General features: G+C 42.2%; 3 protein-coding genes and 1 long non-coding RNA gene across 16 annotated transcripts in view; 2 read left to right on the top strand and 2 right to left on the bottom strand.

Annotated features, from left to right (window-relative positions):
• Positions 1-19,203, bottom strand: part of LOC6732854 (tyrosine-protein phosphatase Lar) — a 114,576-nt gene extending 95,373 nt beyond the window's left edge. For 10 of the 11 annotated variants that reach the window (XM_039293883.2, XM_039293885.2, XM_039293894.2 and 7 more), the window contains exons 1-2: positions 18,715-19,203; positions 4,976-5,049 (exon numbers count right to left, since the gene is read on the bottom strand). The gene's annotated coding sequence lies outside the window, so the exon portion shown is untranslated. Of the gene's footprint in view, positions 1-4,975; positions 5,050-18,289; positions 18,603-18,714 lie in introns of those variants that run through there. The other variant, XM_039293881.2, reaches the window with a different exon arrangement.
• LOC27207263 lies at positions 462-5,260 on the top strand. The gene is made up of 3 exons (XR_001600344.3): positions 462-1,186; positions 2,107-2,212; positions 5,144-5,260. It is a non-coding gene; the product is annotated as an uncharacterized LOC27207263 (long non-coding RNA).
• A 147-nt stretch (positions 19,204-19,350) lies between the features above and the next one.
• On the bottom strand, positions 19,351-21,566 carry LOC6732853 (zinc finger protein 107). The gene is made up of 3 exons (XM_002079927.4): positions 21,245-21,566; positions 19,882-21,167; positions 19,351-19,814 (listed from the first exon to the last, which is right to left on the bottom strand). The coding sequence occupies exons 1-3, from the start codon at positions 21,545-21,547 to the stop codon at positions 19,571-19,573; spliced, it is 1,833 nt and encodes a 610-aa protein (XP_002079963.2). The 5' UTR covers positions 21,548-21,566; the 3' UTR covers positions 19,351-19,570.
• A 153-nt stretch (positions 21,567-21,719) lies between these two features.
• On the top strand, positions 21,720-23,024 carry LOC6732852 (proliferating cell nuclear antigen 2). 3 transcript variants are annotated; one of them, XM_039293928.2, is made up of 2 exons: positions 21,720-21,969; positions 22,197-23,024. In XM_039293928.2, exons 1-2 carry the CDS (start codon positions 21,967-21,969, stop codon positions 22,854-22,856), a joined length of 663 nt encoding a protein of 220 aa, XP_039149862.1. In that variant the 5' UTR covers positions 21,720-21,966; the 3' UTR covers positions 22,857-23,024. The 3 variants fall into 3 exon arrangements, with proteins under 3 accessions (XP_039149862.1, XP_002079962.1, XP_016025572.1); XM_002079926.4 differs by having other exon boundaries at positions 21,720-21,977; positions 22,197-23,021; XM_016178057.3 differs by lacking the exon at positions 21,720-21,969 and adding an exon at positions 21,992-22,118.
• Positions 23,025-23,077: the final 53 nt, after the last annotated feature.

The following is a 23,077-nucleotide window of genomic DNA, read 5'->3' as shown; positions in this document are numbered from 1 at the left end:
AATTCGTATAAATGTATGAGAATTGTAAATCTAGTTTTACACTACCTGTCGCAAAATCGCTCGATTCGAGCTCATTTATTAAACATTGAGATAATCACTGAGTGCTTTTATAACAAAACCAGCAATGTTTCTCTTAGAGTGAAGTGCTCGCTGGGTAATAACATTTATTGCTCAACTAAAAAGGACTCGAATTGCAGGCGCTAAGAGTATAGGCTTATTTGAGAACTGTAAATGCAACAGAACAGACTCACTCAACTTCGAATTTTGAGTCCTGCGAGGCTTAGAACATAAAACCAAAGAGAAGCAATTTGGCCAGTAAGGCAACTCAATCCTGCTCAGCAAGAACTCGCTCGAAGAGAGCCTGGTGAGATGGCAAAACGAGCTTTCGACGTGGGTGAATCGGAAATGTTCGGCATTTGAACACCGAGCCCGTCGACGACGAAGGTGAAAAGCGAATCGCGTCCACGAAAAGCCCGCCATTGACTTTGACCGTCGTTCGCCAGTCGTCAGTTTCAACTGGAGCGGCGGGCAGTAAGCTGAAATCGGCTGAAAGGACGAGCTGGCAGGACATTTCGCAGGAGGGCGAACCAGCACAGTGCCGAGCAGGAAAAGGCGAGAAACGGCCTGTGCTAATTTTCCTGGCTAGCTGATTTTTGGCGCGCTGCAGCTTTAATCCTGCCGTCTAAGTGAATGTGAAATGTAACAAGCCAAGTGACAGTTACCAAAAGTCAGAAGACAACAGGAAGGACTGGAGAAAAGCGAAGGCAGAAAGCCACCGAACAGATGGAAACAACTCGCAGATGCTGATGTTCCTGCCCCAGGAGACATTTAACATAATAAAAACGAACGTGTGCGGCATTTTGTGTTGCCTTTTGGCCAAGTTAACTCTTGTTCCTGCATCTCTCTGTGTGTGTGTGTGTGTGTGTTCGTTACATGCTAATATCACATCGCCCCCGCACAACGCACACAAACTTACAAACAAACAATATTGCAAATGTGTGAGTGAGGCAGTTGGCCAAAGTGTCGTAAATCGTTTAGACAGCGCGACGTGGCCCAGAAAAAGGAGATGAGGGCCAAAAAACGATATGTAAACGACACAGCAGTCGCCGTGGGAAAAACGGGGAAGCGCCAACAGAAAAAGCCAAGGAAACGAAGGATCCGACGATGAACTGCATTTGTTGCTCATGTGAGTATCCCGCCTCAAAGAAATTATCTCTTTTTTTGGTTACTTCCCCGACTTCCTTATTTATATATTACTTTTATGCGGCTTTAACGTGAAACAATTGGAGTGGTTGGCGTGTCATAATAAAATTTTATGTGCGATTTCTTTTTCTGTGAGTGCCTCCGCCCATAATGCCACCAAAATAAAGGGGCTGCGGTAAATTTAATAAAAATCCACACAATAAGTGCAATCAGGAGTGATCAGCATAAAAATCAAGATAATTAAATTCGGGAAGGTCCATATAAACAAGGCACATATATTGATGTCTCACAATATAGTATTAATAATAGTAAATAAGTATGCAGTTAAAGTGGAAATAAGTTGTTGCATACTTTTAAACATCTTTATGATGACAACAGAATGAGGACAAATAGAAATTCTCGTTAGAAACAATGAAATTTCAATTTACAAGTGAAATTACTTCGAAAGCATGGCAAACAAAAATTCCAAAACTGCACAAGATTTTAATTATTTCGTACAAACCCACTGCTTGTTTTTCCCATTGGCAAACAATTACCATGTAACCATTTATTGGGATCAAGGACTGTCAATTCGAGAGCTGGATTTATTTATATTTCGCATGGCAAAAAAGCAGCAAAAACTAAAATCAAATTCCAGATGAAAAGTTCGATACCAAATATATTTGCATAAGTGCACAGAAATGGTCAAAATAGAAAAAATGACAATGGCCTAAAAAGTTTGAATAGAGAATGCAAAAAAAAACGTGTTCGTTATCAAAAGCAAACAAAATTAGGCAGCTGGTAAAAACAAACGCATTAAGTTTAACATAAACACAAGAGCCGAGCAGAAATATTTTATATTTTGCACCATAGACACCTTATAATTATTTTTTTAACCAAAGATATTTTTTCTATATTTTTTAGATGTGATGTGAGATATTTGATATGCGTTGAAAAAGTTTTGACAAATTAACTTTTTGCAATGAAGACTGATTTATCCATTTGTTGACTTCTCTTTCTGTTACAAAAAGTAAGTACACGTTGACTCAATTTCAAAACTTTTATTTATAAATTGCAAAATAATTAAAAAAAGCATTTGCTCTTACATATTTTAATTTTACTACAATTAAGTTGCTTCTTTAAATTTGACAATCGACAGCCTTAATAACATCACAAAAAATCAAAATACATACAGTAGTTAAATAGGCAAAAAGATTAGTAATAAAAATTATCAGTTATTAATTTTGCAAAATATATGTTTTATGGATTCAGCCTATCAAAGCGCACATTTTAGAATATAAGGTCAAATAATAATTATTAAATGTAGGTTTTTGGTTTTGAGAATATGCACAAATAATATGACTTAATGACACACTTTTCGAATGTTTAAATTAAGGGTTTCAACAACTTAAGCAACTTTTAACAGGTCCAATGTTTTCTTCATTTATTCACCATACCTAGATGAAATATATTTTCAATAATCTCTTCCATAATGCGAGCTTTACACATTTTTTCGCACTAAACCCCACAACTTGCTAATCCCTTCTGACACGCAATTCCTTGAGTCTCCACTCCAGCCAAACTAATCTTCAACAATCTGTCACAAAGTGTGTGAGCCAAATCGTTGGCTGATAAATCGTAAAAAATGACAAAGCAAGCCAAATAGGAGGGAAATGTGCGTTGTGAACGCAACAAGCAAATGCACTCAAAACTGGTATCCATAAAACATAAAAATTCCAAACAAAGGGACGTGACCATGGACGAAAAATGCGTCGAAAAAAACGCGATTTTGTGTCCTTTTTTGTTTACGATCAAAGAGTAAAGTAGCGGGAAGTATTAATAAAAACAAGACAAGAGTTGCGAGGATAAAGGACCATGCAGCAGGCACGTAGTTCCCTGCCACTTGGCGTTGCATACTTTTACGCGTCTCTTTAGTATTAATTTGCAGGGGTAGCCCGCATCCAGGTGAAAGGATCGTGGGCCTCATTATGCATGCTTGTCCGCACGTAGCCCTGCACTCCCCCGACATCGTCCAACTTCAAGGAACAGATGCCCCAACACACACACTGAGGCACGCCAGGAGAAGAGTTTTCGGTTTTGGTCCTGGCCGTGTTCCCGCTTCTGCTAACTTCTACCAATTTCATTTTCAATTGACTGGCGACCAGAACACGCAGACGGGCTCGGCTAACCACCAGCAATTGAGCGTAGAAGCGCCAGAAAGGTCCTGGGCCCTCACAAAAAGTTTCTGCGAGCCAGGACACCACTATCCCATCCAGAGCTCACACACACGGACACAAGACAGAGACACGCACAAAGAGATATCAGCAGAGATACAAGCTTCTTTTTTCTTCGCCTCTTTGTGTGTGTGTGTGGCCCAAGAATCCTTTTCTTTTCTTTCATTTCAATTCCGATGCCAGCAAAGTTGCCTTCTGTATTATACTACTTATTTTATTTCAAGCGGAAGGAACGTGTGCGCCTTGTGCAAACCATCCCAGTCCCAATCGCATCCACTATCCTGCCTTATCCCTTAGAAAGTTTTCTGCGAAATTGCGCCACGCACAATTCATTTGCAAATAGGAACAGTTTAATTTGTTGCCTTTGTGTGTGTGCGAGCCGTATGACAAGGATATCCCTGACCGGTTTACAAAGTTTTTGAAAGGACCCGCATACGAGCGACACACCCACACACAAAGGGCTTCTTTATGAAGGGAATATTGCATTAAACGAGCCGCCCCACAATCAAATCAGTTCGATTGGGGCCTTGCCCCCTGCCCCCTCCCCTTCCTGTGCTGACCAGGCGCAGTAATTAAGCCAGGATACATGGTCCTTTTCTCCGAGCAGATCCAAATCACTCCGCCCCGCATTCCCTGGACACTTTGAGTGAAAGGCAAATATTCTTGGGCAACTGTTTACTGCATTCATTCCATAGTTGTCAGAAGTCTAGACACTTGAAAAGCTTTCTCCAGCTTGCCTTGGCACGTATGCGAATTGATAATCGAAAAAAAGGAGCATTGGCAGAAATAAACTCCTTGGGAATAGCTCAGGGTGTGCTAAGTTGTTGACCGGATTTGACAAGTCCTGACAAATGAGCAAGAGATGAAAATGTGATAGCCAGGCGAAGAACTTTCGCATGGAAAAAATGATAATGTTCCTTCAATAGTTATTCGAGCTCCTTTTGCTCGTTAAACCTAACCACCAAGAAATTTTTGTCCAATTTTATTTTTTCCTCCAAGAAATAGTACGCAAAAAAAGGGGTAAAAACGAATAGAACATTCTGTTTATCAACTACAGAAAGTATTATTTCTTGTATATCAAAGTTAGTCTTTAAAACATGAAACTAAATAAACATAATATCTAAATACATAAGTACGTTTAACAAGACTAGCACAGATATTTTTCGAAAACAGCATGTATTTTTTTTGCAGCAAAAGCAATAAAATTTCAAGTTCAAGTTTATGAGGGAAAACCATTTTGAAAATGAAGAAGAGTTCATTTTCTTCATAAATAGAGCTCTTACTATGAATCCCACTGTAATCACTGCAGCAATTCGTATTATAATATGAAATTTCATTATTTATATTCAATTCTTTGTCAAAATCAAACCTTTGCAGTTCTTTTATTTTATATTTTTTTTAGAAGTAATCTTTTAACTCATTTTGTTTAACTGGTGTATTTTTATATTGTTAGTACACTGCATATCTCAGTTCTAAACATAATATTTTTCAAGTTTATATAAGAGTTCTTTAAATATTAGTACCAGAATATAGAATACGTTTTAATATGATTTACTCACGTGTTGAAACATAGTCATTTTTTTACTTTTTCGACCTCTTAGCTCTACAGAAATGTTCGTTTTGTTTGCATCACCTGTAAATAGAAGAGTTAAGAAAACATTTTAATAAATTTATATAAAAATTTGTTCTAATTTACAAATGTTTTTTATGTTCCCCATTTATTGCAGATCCTACCAAAAATGAAGATGACGATGGCCTATCAATACTGCGATGAGTATGAATATCGCCATAAATAAGGCAATTTTGTAAAAGAAAAAAATAAAATATACAGTCTATAAAAAATACACTTCTGAATTGTATTTGTTAATAAAGGGGGGGTGGATTTGAGCTGAGGTGTACACAGTTCAGAGGTCACAAAATGATTGTTATTATACGCCCTTGTTATTATGATTATTACTGTTATCAAAGCCAATGTCAAGCCGACGAAAAAAAGAAAGGAAATAAAAAATCCAAGAACAATAGTCGAGGAGCCCAGCAGGACAAAATCAAAAAGGCAGCAGAACGTGCTCGGCATAAGGAGCCCCACCCACCCACATTCAAGTTGGTCTCAAAAATTTATGTATTGTTTGTTTATTTGTTTATGCAGTGCTACTCTCCTGCTCAAGGAGACATCCACATGGGGCAGTGGTTTTCCTCCAGCTGCCAGGCAGTTTCTCATGCAAATTTATACACCTTTGCAGGCGGCCATAATAAATATTCCCGAAAAATATATCTGGTTTCAGCGCCTTTTGTCTACTTTGCTGCTTTTGCTCCTTTTGGTCCTTTTGCTCCTTCGCTCCACGTTGTTGTCGCCTTGTCACGTGTCGGCATCATTACCACACGTACCAGAATTATTTATACAAAAAATGTATATATATCGTTTATAAGCCCAGCAATTGCAAACAGCAAAGGCGAAGGTGGCTCAGACGCAACGAATCTCAAATGCTCTTTAGAACGCCATAAGAGGGCCGAAAAGCGACAGTTACATTGGGAGTCATTTGAAGAAATCCCTGGCGGAAAGCATCCGGGAGACAAATTTAAATCACCAGTAAATGTTGGCCAGCAGCAGAGCTAATTGTTCAATATTTGTGGCCAAAGGCAGCTGGCACTTTGAGCCCTTTGGGAAATGTGTGGGTGAATTTACGACACATATTCCCGCCTAAAACTGGCCAACAAAACATGCCAAGCATGTCGAGACCAATCGCCCTGAAAACTGTATCCTTCGCTGCCCATCCGAGGCCCACAAAACCCCATCCCACTTTCCGGTTCCCCCGGTTCCCCATAAGCGTCACAGTTAATTTGTTGACAGCTTCGTTGGAAAGGCGGGTGGGGAGCGCAGGAGGAAACGGAAACGTTGGGCGGTATAATACGGCTGCAGGACACATCGGTGGACAACCGGACAAATGTCGTCCTCCTCGGGGACTACAAGACATGGAGCCATGTAAAGTGTGCAAATGACCAAAGAGAAAAGCTTGAGAAATATCAGGGCTCCAAATTGTAATTAGTGGGGTGGGCGTCAGGCGCTCCATGTTCGACATTCCGTATAGATTTGTGGGGGCAGATAGATGGACAGGAAGATATCGTCCTATCGTCCTGATAGGAAATGCAAAAGAGGCGAAGCAAAAATAAAGAATAAAGTGCTTTTAAATTTAAGCAGACATTTTTGTTAAAAACTACAAAATAATAAACAGAAATCTTAATAGATACACATACAACTGAACCTTATGTACATCATAATAATGTTCAAGAATACAAACTCAAGTTAGTTACATTTTCTAAACATAAAATCAAGGCAAAGCTAGAACAAAAGTACATTATTTAGCCAAAAAGAAGGAAATAAAATGACAAAGCCACAGCCTTCGAAGTAAATGAAAAACACAATATAGTTCCTTCTGCATTATTACTTGATTTGATTATCAATTTCCAGGAACGGAAACCAGAGTAAACGAAGAGTATAGATGACCATTATTTATATAAACTTTATTTGGCAAATACATTTTGTACAATTCGAGGCTACGATTTTCAATTGGTGTCTGGTTTAAGGAGGTCTACTCAGTCAGTTCCGTTTGCCGGGATGTCAAATATCAACGTCGCCATCGTCAACTAATTGGGTTTGGACTCCATCCACGAAAACACAAGATATTGGCGTATCTTTTTGGGGGACTGGGAATGGGAAAAGGCACAAGGAAGTGAAATGCCAGGAGGTGAAGATACAAAAAAGCAACGTAAAAAAAAGATTAAATTTCCTCGTTACGACTTTCATCTGAGCTGAAAATAAGAAACCGAAAATTGCGAGAAAAATGAAAATAAATATTGAATTATTGATATACAATATCTCAAACGAGTATTGAGTGCCAGCACACGAAGTGACAAAGTTCCATTCTTTATTTTTTTTTTTTGGGTGTTTGCTTGTAAATAAATATGACAAAAACATACCTACGTAAATGGGTTCTTATTTAGAATTCAGCTGACAAACTCAAAGGTTTTGATGTATTAAAAATGGAAGTCCTTTGACTTTAAGTGCTTCGTGCTCAGTTGACTTCTTATTGGACAGAAAGGAATGCCCCAAGTTTTTAACGATGTCTTGTTATGAAGTAAAAGAAAAGCAGTCCCTCCCTGGTAGAGTATATCTTTAAAACAGTTCTTAATCTATTGAAATTCCAGGGAATTCGCTTTCTGGAGCGAACAGTACAGTTTTCTCCATTCACTCGGCTTATTGCCAGCGCAAATATTTGTATATTTATTTATTTTTTGGGACAGGTAGCACAGGTAGTCCTCCGTTTCCAGTCCTCCGAAAATGGCTCAGCGTGAGCCGTGGCTTATTTATTTTTATGATGAGTGCGCTTTTCTACGTTCCTGGTTTTTTTGGCGGGCCCGCAACAATATTTTGCATGTTTGCATACAAAATATCATATTTGCAGAGATTGTTTCATTAAAAAGGCAGGTGCTGCTGCTGTGCACATATTTCATCTGCCCATCCTCCGACGCACGAGGAGACTGCCTACCGCCTATCCCTGTAGTACGTGTTTAGCTTTAGCACCTCCTCGTTCCCAAAACGCCTACACATGCGTGAGCCATAAAATGGTCATATTACCAAAATAGCAGTAAGTGCTGCGCCACGGAAATTGGTTTCCCCACGCACCAGAAATTGGTCGCCAGTATGGATATGTATATGATAGGGTAGTCCGGAGGGACTACGATTCCTAGTTTTGTATGCTGAACAGGTGGACTTCACTGGTGAGCTCGTTGCTCGTAAAAGCTTCACCGATTCCGCTTGTATATTGCCTCAGTCCAATGCATTGGAAACGCATAAAGGCCAGGAGTTTACCCCCGTTTAAGTCATAAAAAGACTGTAAGAAATATTGGCTGCCGAGGGTTTTGCCAAAGAGTAACTATTAAGACAACCCTCTTTTAAGGCTAGTTCCCACTAAGCCTATCAATAATCAGGTGAGCCATCTTAAGCATACTACATCGTACTCTTAAAAGTGTACGTTGAGTATCTGCGTTTTTGTGACTTGGATTGAAAAACCCTGGAACACTGACAGCCCTCTTATAAGTTGAAACCTTTCCGGTTTCCTGGCACTTACTTTTCCTTTCACCTGAGATGTCAACAGCTACCCACCTGGCTGGCCACCTCGGAGCACTCACTGCTTTCGCCAAGCCAAAGGAAACACAATGTTAGTCAATTATTGCGTTGACAGTAAGCACATAAAAATACAAATAGATGACACCCAACGACAAGGCAGCGTGGAAAAGGTAGCAAAAAAGTTAAGAAAGGACTTGTAATGGGTTTGAGGCATTTGAAGCCAGTGGAACTAGGACACTCGCTGCCAGACTGGCAGCGATTTGTCGTTACCTTTTCTCTAATCTATATTTCGTTGTTCACTTGCTGTGCTCGCTGCTCGACGCTCTGCGCCTATGGAAGGACATGGGGCGGAGGACAAAGGACGCACGCCTTTATCGGAGATTAAGTGCGATGACATCGTTATACTCATAGACGCAGTCATGGTCCCAGTCTTCGTTAGTTATATTGTGTTGAAATGTGCTTACAGGACATTAATTTCTTGCACCTGACATTAAGATAATTGTTGCCTTTTGTTTAGTGATGGCTGGGCGAGATAATCAAGTCGTAATTTGGCAATGTGTTGCTGCGCCTCCTGATAGCCTGGCACAATGTGTCCTGCACGGCTTTCTGTATAAAGTCGGGCAGTTGGACATTTGAATAGATCAATCAGATCTATGCTGGCTACAAGGACTTAAAGCTAGATGTTAACCAAAGTTGCATGTTATTTTAACAAAATGTTCAATTCTTGGACTAAATACTTCCATTTCTTTTCTCATTCAAAAACTCTCTCCGTTAGATCCCAGAGATTTCTACATTTTATTTACTGCCCTGGGTTATTCCCTTTTATGAGTGCGGTGTAACAAATTTATTATCCACACGAAGACGAACCCCACACAAAAATTAATAATAAAAATCAACAGAACGCTTATTACTTTCGCAAATGTAATACGACAGAAATCATCTTTTAATGGGATGGAATTTGAGAGGAGGTTGTCAATCGCTTTGAACTCTGAGGGGTCGCAAACTCTGCGAACACACTGCCACACCCACACACACACACACCCATGCGACCTGAAGTGAAAGCAATTTGATGTAATTTAATAAGAAAATAATAGGAAGCAATGACTTAAAAAGGCTGAAACAAAAGCACGGGGAGAATGTGAGGGTTGCGTGTGTGCTGTCATAAAATGAAATCATAAATTATGTGGCTCGCTTTTGAGCCGCCAATTCAGTTGGACGAGTGGCGATTTAATTTTTTGGCTCTTTGTTGATATTTTTTATATTATATATATATATATATACTTCTTACGCTGGTAAGTCATCATCGCAGGAGCGACAAATGGCTAAAAGCCGCCTACGCGCTTTCGCTGGGTTTGCTTCGTAATTGCTTATGAAATATGCATAGGGCCTCCCATCAGTCGGCATCTCTCTTTTTTTCCAGTTGGCACCAGGCACGCACCCTTTTCAGCCGGAAATCTTGGTGGCCCCCACTTCGAATGCGGTTCAGTTTCTCCCACTTTTTCCTTTTTTATACAGCCATAGATACAAATTGGGGAGTTGGAGCGGCCTAGCATGACATAGCCACTTAGCGGCTACATTAATGGCAGTGCCAAATGACTCTATCTTCCACTGAGAGTGTGTGTGTGTGGAGTGTGTGTAAGGCTGTGTATTAGCCGTAACTGAGCGTGTAACGATAAATAAACTAGTGCCAACATTTTGCAGACGAAATGCCTCAAGGCATAAAAGTGTAGCCGTCTTTTCTGCGTATGAAGATGTTACGTTATGTTGTATCCTGTATCCCGTGTCCTGTATCCTGTGCCCCCTGTATGTACGCCGCCCCCACCGCCGAGTGCATCATGAATATTTAATGCTGACATGTACAAAGTATGGCACATATATACGAAAACTTGTAACTGTACATCAACAACACATCTGAAGGACGGAAAAGCCCAGGCGAATGACAAGAAAAATTACAAACGTAACCAGAAAGTTTCGCCTTTTTCCGAGGGGCTCAATTTTCCTTCCTGTTTTTTTTGGCAGCATACAAGTGCGGGATGTTCCCAAGATTAGCAGCTGGAATGTTTTGCTTTCTATTTTGGTAAAACAAACTAGGTCAATACGGCAAAAAAAAACAAATCGTCAATGCGGCAGAGAACTTCACATTTTTTCCATAAAATACTCAAATTTCTTCTATTCAAAAACTTTCTAGTTTCAGGAGTTTAATTGGATGTGCCAACATAAACATAATTATTCAATACCAAACTAAACCCATTATCAGAAATAATCATAAAACAGAAAATTCCCATGGCACTCTATTAGAAACACGATACTACATACATCCACCAAACCCAAATCATCAAACAAAATTATGAGAGTCGTTGCGTTTCGATTCGGTTGAACGTGCAAGTTCCAAAACTCCAACTAACACAGGGCAATTTATACATAATACGTATACTAAGACAACAGAACAATTTAACGCTTTAATGATAATGATGTATGAACAAGGCAAGGACAACAAACAGAGGCGAAAGTTGCACGTGTGTTGTTGGCCAAGTTATGAGCCGAATTTTCGTCGGTGGCCGCGGGGAATTGCGATGGCGAAGAGGTGAACCATCGCTTAACAAGCTAATGTGCTTTTAATGGTTTCGCTGGTTCCGCTTTTTCTGGCCTCCCGTCTGATTATGCCATTTGGCGTGGAAGGGGGACGGGGTAGGGGAACAGGGGAAATGGGGAAATGGGGAAAGGGGTGGCCAAGAAATACAAGTAAAATACACAAATAATTAAAATTAATTATCTTGCAATTAGTTTACGATTTACTCATTAAGCTAAAGGTGGAAACGTGGCGGACGATGTCCGGAAAAGTATGCTACGCCTTTGTTTGTTTGCCTTGCTTACCTCACTCTCTACCGCTCTCCCACACACAGAACCACACACACACACAACTGCACACACACCCACACGCACTCATAAACACTCTGGCAGGATACAATGGATGTATGGAGGATAATGGCTATGACAATATAATTATGAAATTAGTGCTCTAACATTTCAATTGAGTTGTTTATTTGATTTATGTGCAATTGAACAAGCAAATGGAATATGACGCCCTCGCACACACACACATACACACACAGAAGCAGACGACTGATGACATTTATTGCGCATACGACATGTTGACTCTGACATTTATACTCAGCAGGAGTTGGCCTTCCTTTTATTGACATTTAACACACTCCCCATCATCCGAGCTCGCTCTTCTTTTTGCGCCCATGATTTACGAGTCAAGTCCTGAATTAACCGATAGGTTAAAAGCACTAAATTGCTCAATCCCCACTCTGCCCGCTTTGCAATTTAAACGTGTTCCCGACCCCACAAGCCGAGTTTCTGGTTGCCCTGCTAAGTAAAGTACTTAACCGTCTGCTTATTATTAAAAGGCAAAGCTTAAGTGGCAAAGTCAAGCTAATTGAATTAGCCTGGCCAAAACCCCGTTGCGCGTGGTGCGTGAAAAAAGGCATCAGCAGCCAGACCCAACAGCAATAACAACATCGTTGAAAGGGCAACAAGAAACGCTAATGTTGATAAAGTGCCGCCAACTCAAAAAGATTTTACAATATTTTTGACAAAAAGCAGAAAACGTCGGGAGGAGAGCAGACGATAGAGAGTCTGGCTTGTGTGGACTCCAGAATGTCCTTACCCAAGTGGAAAAGCATTTTCCATAGACAAAATTAATTACATTTTTGAATTTCGTTCGATTAGTTTCTAGTAACAAATGTATAGTATAAATAAATGAAAAAAAACTGCAATGAAAACCTATATGAATAACTTTAAAGTGTATACTTTCTCTCCCCAATCCAAAAAAAACGCCGTGAAGTGTAAAGTACTCGTCATCGTGGTCAATCTCAGCCTGACCCCTGTCAGTCGGGACGCCTTGGAGCGATGCTCACGTAGCACCTTGTGCCAATAGTATTAAAAAGGGTTTTTAGCGCAGCGGACAACACCCATCGGAGTCCTGGGCCAACTTGGCTATCGGTTTACGCGCTATGCTTCGTTAAGTGCATTTTGAATATTTAATGTTGAACGCGCTTCTTGCCAAGATGAAAGGGGCCGGTTGGCAAAGGGGAGCCCGCGAAGGCTTCGTCTCGGTCTACAGCTTTTGGTCCCTCTGTTGCCGGCGAGGTCCTGATTAATTCGCTTTATTAAAAAACCATACGCCGAGAAATGCGTAATACTTTTTAGCACTTGGCCGGGACGCGCAGCTGCTCCTCTCGGCAGTAACAACAAACAAGGCAAAATAATCAACACAAATTACACGTCGGGCATAAATATTCCTTCACAATGTGGAGCGAGAAAGGGGTAAGGGGCTTACATTGGGGACTGGAGCACTGGCGAGGGTAAAGGATATCTACCCGTGGCCAATTAATTTTTAATTTACGCTAAGCATTGCAACAAATTTTTCGAAAATTAAGCAGGCGAGTTTTAGTCAAGTGGCCAAGGAGATTTGCCTAGGTTCGCTGCTTGTACTCCGTGAGCGATTACAGGGTATCACGGGAATACTAAGTGTAAGGGACAAGCCCTCTATAAAGTCATTTGAGCTTATTTAAGCATATTTAAGCTTGCTGGCAATCCTAAAAACTAATCAAATAGATTAGCTTCGGAAAAAGTAAAACTCTCTAAACTGAAATAGATTCTTCCTGAACAAATAATGGGCATAAAATAGTCGAGCCCACAGGCTGCACTTGTACTACACATTTTCCTTAAGCTTGCGGTTTCTTTTTCATGATTTGCAAAAGTGCCAACAGCAGTGTAAAGGATTTTAGACCAAGCCAAGGGATTAATAAAAGGATTACGCAGCGGAAAATGCCAGCTGTGATGCTTCGAGAGTTGGCAATGCTAATGCGGATGCGGATGCGGAGAAGGAAGTTGCTGAGCGGGCGGAGATCCTCCTGCTGTTGCTGCTGCTGCTGATGGAAATTTGTAGCAACACTCGACTAGGATAACGATATGTGGGTGAGGGTGTGGGTTGAAGTGGGTGAGGTGTGGGAGGAGGCACTTGCAGCAGGCTAATTGCGATTCGGTTCGCCTTGGCTGCACCAGCATCAATGGGCCTTCGCCTGCTTTTACCACAGGCTGCAGTTTTTCGGTGGCCGGCTTTGCGTCTGCGGGTTTCGTATGAAATGGCATGTCTGCCTCGAATATATGGCCGGTCATATATTTAAAATAATCCATTCGATATCTGTTTTAATACTTCAAATTTATAGCACTTGCTCCGAACGAAGCAACAGCAGCAGTAGCCGCCCCATCCACCAGCTACCAGCTACAATAGCAACAAACAACTCTCTGTGTCATTTTGAAGGGCTTTTAGCTGGGTATTTTATTGCTTAAAGGATGCGTCTGACCATCAAAATGCGAGGGATGGTATCAAAATAGCATTTGTTGTTCTATAAACTCAGAACTTTAAAGTTTTGTTGGGCGATCTTGGTTAGTTTCAGGCATTTTTGAAATCAATCGGAGTTTTATTAAGCCAATCAACGTAAGAATTCTTTAAAATAAACCATTTACATGCAAGTATTCAAATGTATTCAATACCATTTGAATTTTTGTAAGAACTAGGCATAAAAGTAGAATGGAGTCTTCGATCCGCCCTCGCTCCACATTCGTGCAGAAGTCATTTGTTATTTTTATGCCCATTTTAATAATGACATTTGTCTCGGATTTCGCTGCGTTCTTATGTTCGCTCTCCATTTTTTTATGGATAATGCCCGAGCGCTGATTTGCTTACAATTGACATAAACGACCATCGCTTGAGTTATGTCATAACTCAGGCGGGCTTACCGCACTCGCTCACACGCGGAATGAACCATATAGCATATAGCATATGGCATAAGGCAGTGCAGATAAGCCGCACTCAATCAGCATACAAGTGTGCTATGCAAAATCATCGGGGAGCCAGGAGCAACGAGGAGTGGATGAGCGGAGGAGCAGGCAAGTGGAGGAGCGGAGAAGCTCGAGCGGCCGTTAATCAAGGAAGCAACATCTGGGGGATATAGAACAAAGTCAGAGCAAATCTAAATTGGGACTCTCCCAACACGCACGCATTTAATTAAAGTAAAAGCTTTGCCTTTTTTACTCATTTTCCCTGGGCTGCTTATTTTTCAGTTAGTGCGAAATGCAAATGCGAAAGAATACTTGCAAAAAATGTGACCGTCAAGGGATGCAATGTCTGTCTGATTCTTCAGTTTCAGTTGCACCGGGTAATAACGTGCAATTTATATGCGTGCCACTAGTTTCTTTCTATTCCGCAGAAACCCCGACGAAGTGAGGCACTCCAAGGATTTCAAATAGGGGAATGTGCACTTTTGGCTCATTCATTAGCTTCACAGCTGAGTGAGCAAAAAAAAACTATTTGAACATTGGCACTAGCGAAGGGGAAATTCGGTGCATTCATTCGCTTCGGGGTGCTTTATGGCAGAAATGAACACTTAGGGGTTGAGAACTAAGGATGTATAACACTTCACTTCGCACTGCGTACTTCTATACAAAATGGTTTTATGGCACTTTTGCCATAGCGCACAGTCCTTTCTTAAAATTCACAATAATTATTATGTTACTGTTATATACCATTATACCTATAGTTTTTCTATAACTCTCATTATTTATTTTTTATAACAATTTTTACAATGCTTTTTGGTGAAGTTAGTAAGAGCTTTTAAGTACTACAAGCTACAACTTTTTGTGGAAAGCTATTTTCATAAAATTATACCAGTTTTGAAAAAGTCTACACAGTGATCTAAAAGCTTTATATGTAACTTTAAGACTGAAAGGAAAATGCAAGCTTTTACATTTTTATAGTACTGTTAAAACATAGAATGTTAAAGGATTCGTGCTACAACAGAGCGAAACTAAATGTTATGTGACACATTGGAAATGTACAAGCAAGATAAAAAAAATATTAGTCCTTACATTGCATAGTTTTAGTTTTCAACAGGCCTAGTATACCCTTAAGCTCTACGACTAATGAGTATGGGTAATTAAAGAAAATTAAATTATCCAAAATGTTTTATAGCCCAGCTTTCCCTTTATGAAACCCACGAGTATCTTAGGCTCATCAAACTGCTTAAATGAAATGCACTTATAGTCAAAAATCACTGAAGTGAAGCAAACACCTACTACCACTTTTCCACCTGCCCCAAGCCCATGGCACAAAGTTGACCAAGGCTTATCAATGGGTGAATAAAGGGCCTTTGCATGCGTATGCCAAGTGGATTAAATTTCAGCGTTTTGCGTGGGCGCTACTCAAGAAGCCAAATAAGCCAGCCATGGCAGCACACACATAGATAGCAAATAAAATTGACTAACGGCCAAGATAAAAAGCTAGTTGGCCGCGTTTGGCAAGAGTTATTTCCATTTTATGAGTGTTGATATGGGGCAGAGAGCACTGCAAGTCAACTTTTATTGGATCGCCAGCTGAGCAGTTGACAAGAATAAAGAACACTCGATTTAGATAAGAAAAGGCACTTTAAAGATGCTGTATGCAGATGCGAGAATGGCACACTTTGGGGTCGTCATAAATATTGCGTTTATAATCTGCCAAATATTCATATTTCCAGTTTACCATAATTCAGCATTGGGGAATATTTAAACTCCACAAATCCATTGGCAACATGACCCAATTAGATTAGAGCTGAATGTTAACATAATAATTCCAAAATGTTTGATAATAGATAAGTAATGTATCGGTACGAATCGCTGACATAATTATCAATAGGTTTGCTTTCTGTCTAGAAGGTTAAATATTGTTTTTTTGTTTGCTGATTTCAATACTATATAGGTACATAAATAATAGAAAGAATACATCTTTGGTCGTTTTGCCTATAATTCTGCATTCTGAGATTACAAGTAAAGATTACTTATTTCAAACAGATACCAATCTGCCCTTTTTGATCCTGATCTTAGCCCCAGATAAGTTTAAAATTCGCAATTTATTTGCAGGGCTGCAAACAGGATGGGAAACCCCCAGAAATCAATTGGCTTCCACCCCCGCGAAACAAGGATTTAGGGATGCCTACCCTGGTCAATGGACTTGAAGCCACCCCGAGACGGAAAACTGCAAACTTTTCCAAGGGGCATGCATCCCGGTTGCAGGCGGCAGCTAGTTTCCACACTAGGGTGTATCGGGTGTCGTGTGTATTCAGCTAAAACATCTAATTAAAATTCCGCCTTCGCCAAATAGAAATGAAAAGTCATTTGAGCGAGAGGAAATGAGCGTTTCCAGAGTCCGGCCAAGGAAAGTGGAAAATGAAATAGCGAACCTATTGATAACCGGAAAACTGGAGAATCCTGCTCCGCCTTTCCGCAGGGCAAAACAATTTCAATAAGGAAATTCTTACTTTGACAAGCCATTTGGCCCCATAATTGCCAACTAATGAGGCTGGCGGGCGAGTTTTTAATTTCGACCCGGCTGAAATGAGTTTGGCGCTGGCTTGAAAGAGACACTTTAAGAACTTGCCACAGATAAAAGGCGACAGCAGCAACAGCTTGGCAAAGTTCTTTCGGCAATTAACTTGCCGCACATTAAATGATAAAAAGAAGGCAATCGCAAAAAAAAAAACAGAGTGCGAGCAGCAATCTTCCTGGGGTGGCAAATACAAGGAGCCCAAACTCGAGACCAGAAGGACAATGAAGTTGGAGGCACAAAGACAAAGCAAAGGCCACAGGCGGGAGTTCAGAGGTTGCAGTTGCAATTTGGGTCAAGCCAACAAGATAATGCGGTTCGCGGCTTCTATCCAATTTTTCCTGCCCCCCGCCCAAAGTTTTGTTTGCATCTTCCACTTCGCAAGGAGCCCGCGTTTTAATTCCAACTTTCGGTCTGCATTTGGCTAGTGAATTTAACAAAACGTCCAGTTTCAGCCACTTTAACTTCATTTCCGAGACTTAAGGATAAGCAATTTATGTTCTGAGTTTTTAGTGTGATTCCAAAAAACTTCAGCAGCAAATGCTTAACTGAGATAAGTGTCAACAAGGCTTGGGATATATTTGATATTATGGTTTCGACAATAATTTCACTTTCTCGATCTAATCAATTTAATAAATCTAAATATTAATCAAATCAATTTACTAAATATAAAGCATGTTTTTGTATACTCTGTATCAAATAAGATTTTCCGATCCAAATATAGCAAGCGAAACAATCTTTGAAAGATACTTTTTGATTGGATTTCATAGGTAAAGTATCTTTAGGTACAAGCAGTAGGTTGGAAAAACAAAAAGTGCGCCTAACAAATTTGGAAAATCTCCGTGCTAAGTTATACCAATAACTTAATTTATTTTGGGCAATGTTAGGCACTCTATTTCCTATCTTTATGGACCATCTATCCTGACATTCTGATTTACACAATCGCAACCCATTGGATTTCATAGATCGCCGAATGAAGAAGAGTTAAAACCGGGCTTGCTGCACCGATTCGGAAGGCACACTGCACTGTCGCGTCGGATTACGGACACCAGGCACATTTTGGAGGCGACTCTGGGACTTTGCCACCGTCTCCGCTGGCCAACTTCGAGTCCGCCCACGCAACTATTTCCATGGGACTGGTTTGGTTCGCTTTGGTTTAGGAACAACAATTGCGAGCAGCACGACGGGATTTCCATGCTGCTGGGTGTTGGGTCTTGGGTTTTGAGTTTTGTGTGTCTCGCACACATGTTACACATTTTCATCGATTCGGAGCAGTGGCTTTAGTATGTGGCGGAGTAATTAATGGCAAAAACTTACAACAGAATCGATTTTTATTCACACGGACACTCGAACACACACACACACATGCAAGTGGCGCGTAGTGTGCGTAAAAAACAAGTGGGAAAAACGCCGACAAAAAGTCTCGGAAAACAGGGTGCGATTCGAAAACGCTCACTTGGCGGTTACTCAGAACACCGATAGCAACACTTTGCACAACAAATACGAGCTGAGAGTGACGAAAAACAATAATTTTTGGATAATTTCGCGCAGCCAAAGCGATGTTGGTGTTGTTCTTTCGTGTGGTTCGCGAGCGAACTGATTCCGAAAACCCGAAACCAGGGATGGGGAGGCACAGAAACAGCTGTGGAGTCGCGGACCAGGGTTGCGCAGGCACTTTTAATTTACTTAAACTTTACTTTTCGTAACGTTAACAATTTGTTAAAGAACTTTTTTTTACTTACACTTCGTATTTTTGATTTGATCTTTGTTAGGTTCTTGTGTCAGCTGCTTTGCCTGCTCTTTTGATTTGATTTTCTCCCCCACTCTCAACGAATTTCACTGAATATTTAATTGAAAGACTATTTTTTCGTAAAGCATTCGGTTTTCAATTCACTTTTCACACTTCGCAGCCCAGTTTGGTTATTTGAAGTTCATCGGGAGTTTTGGGGCATTTAGTGCACTTTGTTTTTATTGGGGGATAAATCGATTTTTTGATTTTTCGGCTCGCACGTCGGAGCAAAGTGCGTCTCACACTTCCTCTTCCACACTTTGTTTACTGACCAATTTGGCCATTTTGGATTCAGGGACTATTTGCTTGGGTTTTTCACACATCTCAACGGCTTTCAATTCAATTCACTGGTTTTCGGCAAAAGTTTTCATCAAGAGCAGGACACGAGAAGGCGCACGCTGTCAACTGAACTAAATTCCTTTATACCAGGACGGGATTCAAATGGGGGTGGCTTCGCTTCGCCTCAGATTCCGACTCCGGACCCCAGAGCACATGCGCCGGCCACGGATGCGTTCAAATCCCACTTTCCCGCTCGCGCACTGGAGTTATTCCGGAACCATAAACAATAAAATGTAACCGAAATAGAAAGTTACCTACTCATAAGCAAAATATTTAATTTCCCGTAGAAGCTCTCTTTCTAATTACATTAGCTCATATACTTTAAATTAATAATTAAGTCGGCTTACACATTCTAGTGTATGCGAAACAATCGACTATATCTTTAAACAGCTTTAAATACACAACATACGGCGAATTTCGACACAAAACTTGAAACTTGTGCTAGTTGAAAGGGTGAACTAAAGTGGGGGTCAGCGATAGTCGATCATGATATGGTTATAAATATTATCTAGCGTGGGTATAGCCGCAGCTGGGGGATCTGGCTGGGTGGCGTTCTCCCCTCCGGGATCAGGCGCTGGCTCAGGCTGAGCATCTTGGATGGCGGCGGGATTCGAAGCTGGAGTATCCTTGGTGGCTGGCCTCGGCTTTTTGCCGAAAGCGAAGCAGCCGCTCTGTTTGGTGGCCACCGGCGACAGGTTGTCCTTGTTTTTGGTGCTACAAACGGAATTGAAATCGAATTATTTAGAAGTTCCCTTTATATGCACGGTTTTGGTCAACCTACAATGCCTTGAGCGCCTCCAGCTTGGGTATATTTCTGTTGTGCGACCTGCCGCCGCCCGCCGCCTCTTGGGCAGCCAGCTCCTCGGGATGGGACTTCTTCTTGTGCGTGCGGCAGTTGGAGCCGTTGGCAAAGGTGCGGTCGCAAAAATCGCAGGAGTACGGCTTCAGTCCAGTGTGCAGGATGAGGTGATTCTTCAGCGCCTTGGCGCGCTTGAACTCCCGGCCGCAGTAGTCGCACTTGTGCTGCATCTGATCCGTGTGCACCAGCCGGTGGCGATTCAGAGTGGTCCGCGAATTCAGCTGCATGCCGCACTCGGGGCAGATGTACTTGTGCGGATCATGCGTCTCCTTGTGGTGTTTCAGGCGATTGGCCGACTTGAAGCACTTCTTGCACACCTCGCACTCGAAGGGGGCGTAGTCCGTGTGCTTGAGGACGTGCTCCTTGAGCGCGCTCATCGAGTGCACACCCACGCCGCACTGCTCGCAAATCACCGGCCGCGGCCGCTCATCCAGGTGCATGTACTGCTCGTGCTGCTGGGCGGATGCACTGGTGGCGAACTTCTTGTCGCAACTGCTGCAGGCGTACTGCTTCCGCTTGGGCAGGGGCACATGCCATTTCATGTGCCTCTCCAGCTGGTAGTGTAGACGAAACTTCTTGGGGCAATCCGGGCATTGCAGCTGCTCGGTTGCAGGCTCAGTCCGGCCATGATCCTGTCGCAGGTGGCGCTGCAGGGTCTTGGCCGAGGCGTAGCTTCGCAAACACTCACTGCACTGGTGTCTCTTTTCGGAGTCTGCTGCATCCTCTATAGCTTTTTCGGGACTGGGCGAGGAGCCATCCAAGCTGCCAGCAGTAGAGTTATCCTCCTGAATGCCATAGACATCGCACAGGTTCATTAGTACATGATCTCCATTCTCTTCGTAGTCGGCATCCTGCTCATCGGGCTCCTCCGCCGGCTGATCCAGCTCCTGATCCTCGTGTTCCTGCTTTTCCTCTGGCGTCAGTGGGTTTGCCAGCTCGTAAGCCGACTCCTCTGGCAGAAACTCTAGCTGTTCATCCAACTTCGGCTTCTTGTCCACATAGTGCACCTCAGTCAGCGTCTCCTCGTCCAGCAAACCGAATTTGGAGCGCAGCTCGTGCAGATTTGGCCTCTCCTGGCTGGGCGTGCTCTGCAGGATGCAGTAAAGCTTCTGCACGCGGGTAATCCGTTCCGAGAAGTTCACCAGCGAGGTGACCAGCGACAGGCACTCACTGCATATCGTCTCCGGCAGCTCTTCACCTCGAGTTATCTGATGATAGGGCAAGAGATATCAAGAGAAACTGGTTAGCTAGTGGGAGTCCAAGTAGCTACGAGGAGCGCACTCACATTCACCCAGAAGTACTTGCCAATGGCGGTGGCCAGTTCCATGGAGGATGCCTCGCCGGAATCCTCGTTCTTGAGGAACACATTCATGTTGCCTTGCAAGTCGTCCTTGGCGCACAGGCGACACCACCGACGCCAGTCGCTGCTGGGATTTGGATCGACATGGGGAGCCGCCGGAGCAGCGTGCTCCTCCACCTGCGCGGCGGCCATCGCGGAGCTCAGCAGTTGGTTATAAATAAACAAATAAATAAATAAAGCGTAAACATATTGGATTGGATGGCTGGATCCGAGCTGGAACTGGATCATGAACTGGAACTAGAGCCGGAACCAGCGTTGCAGGTGCTGCCAGATCAGCCGGATTAATTGAGTTCAATTGGATAGTCTCAAATATAAAAGGATTGACCTCCTGCTTTAAGTCAAATTGTAAGATCTATGTTGACTGGCTTCATCATCAGAAATCAAATCAACTTAAATCAGCAACCGGAACTAACGTAACAAGCCTTGTTCTTCGCACCGCAGCAGTCCGGCATCTCTACGCTTGCAGCGAAACAGCTGACTGGCTTCATTTTGTTTATTTACAATTGTGAATTTAACGGGACAGCGACTGTCAATTTTGAAAATTGGAAAAATGCTCGAGGCGCGTTTGAGTCAAACTTTGCTGCTGAAGAAGATCGTCGATGCGCTGAAGGAAATCATCGCCCAGGGAACGCTGGACTGCAGTGACAATGGTCTGGAGGTGAAGAGAAGAACCCTCAATCTGTCAGTTTGTTCGAATTCCCATAAAAGCTGTTAAGTATTGCCATTGGGAGTTCGAACTTTCTCATTTAAATAGCAATATTACAACTGCACACATATAGATACATAAGAAACAAAAGAGGTAGAAAATAAATACGTACTTATTTTCGAAAACGAAAAATTGAGGTAAGGATAAAGCTTTTGCAACTCTATATTCCAGCTGCAATCGATGGACAACTCCCACGTTTCGCTGGTGGCTTTAAGTCTGGCTTCGGATTGCTTTGAAAAGTTCCACTGCGATCGCAATGTCTCGCTGGGCTTGGATCTGAAATCCCTGGGCAAGGTGCTTAAGTGCGCCAATAGCGACGATGCGGTCACCATAAAGGCCGTTGACAGGCCGGAGAAGATTACGCTCAGCTTCGAGTCGGATGGCAAGGAACGCACGGCGGACTACGAACTGAAGCTGCTGAATCTGGACCAGGACCACATGGAGATTCCGAAAAAGGACTACACCTGCTACATCCAGTTGCCGTCGTCAGAGTTCGCGCGCATTTGCCGAGATATGAGCATGTTCGACGAGTCCCTGACGATCGCCTGCTCCTCGAAGGGCATCAGGTTCTCGGCCAAGGGAGATCTGGGCACGGCCAACATCCAGCTGAATGCGGGCACCGCCATGGACGTGAGCATTGAGGTGCAGGAGCCCGTGACCCAGTCCTTCGCCGGTCGCTACCTCAACACCTTCACCAAGGCCACTCCGCTGGCAGATCGCGTCAAGCTCTACCTGTCCGAGGAGCGGCCACTCCTGGTGGAGTATCCCATCGAGGATTACGGCCACATTCGATACTACCTTGCACCCAAGGTGAATGAACCCGATTTCTAGCTGAAGCACTCCTCATCAAATTATTGCATAAATTCGAGCGCAACTTAAAGCATAACGAAAGGGGATTCGTTTATTTTTAGGCAACAAATACCAAAAATCATTTTTTTAAAGCTCAGTTTAAAAATATAACTAGTAATACAAAATACGTAATTGTAATTAAACAAAAAATCACAAAATCAAATTAATATACGAAAAAATTCATTTTGAACCTTGTTATTAAT

The sequence above is a fragment of the Drosophila simulans genome, chromosome 2L (genome assembly GCF_016746395.2).
Source record: "Drosophila simulans strain w501 chromosome 2L, Prin_Dsim_3.1, whole genome shotgun sequence".
Lineage (NCBI taxonomy): Eukaryota > Metazoa > Arthropoda > Insecta > Diptera > Drosophilidae > Drosophila > Drosophila simulans.
This window is presented reverse-complemented; position numbering and strand designations above follow the sequence as displayed.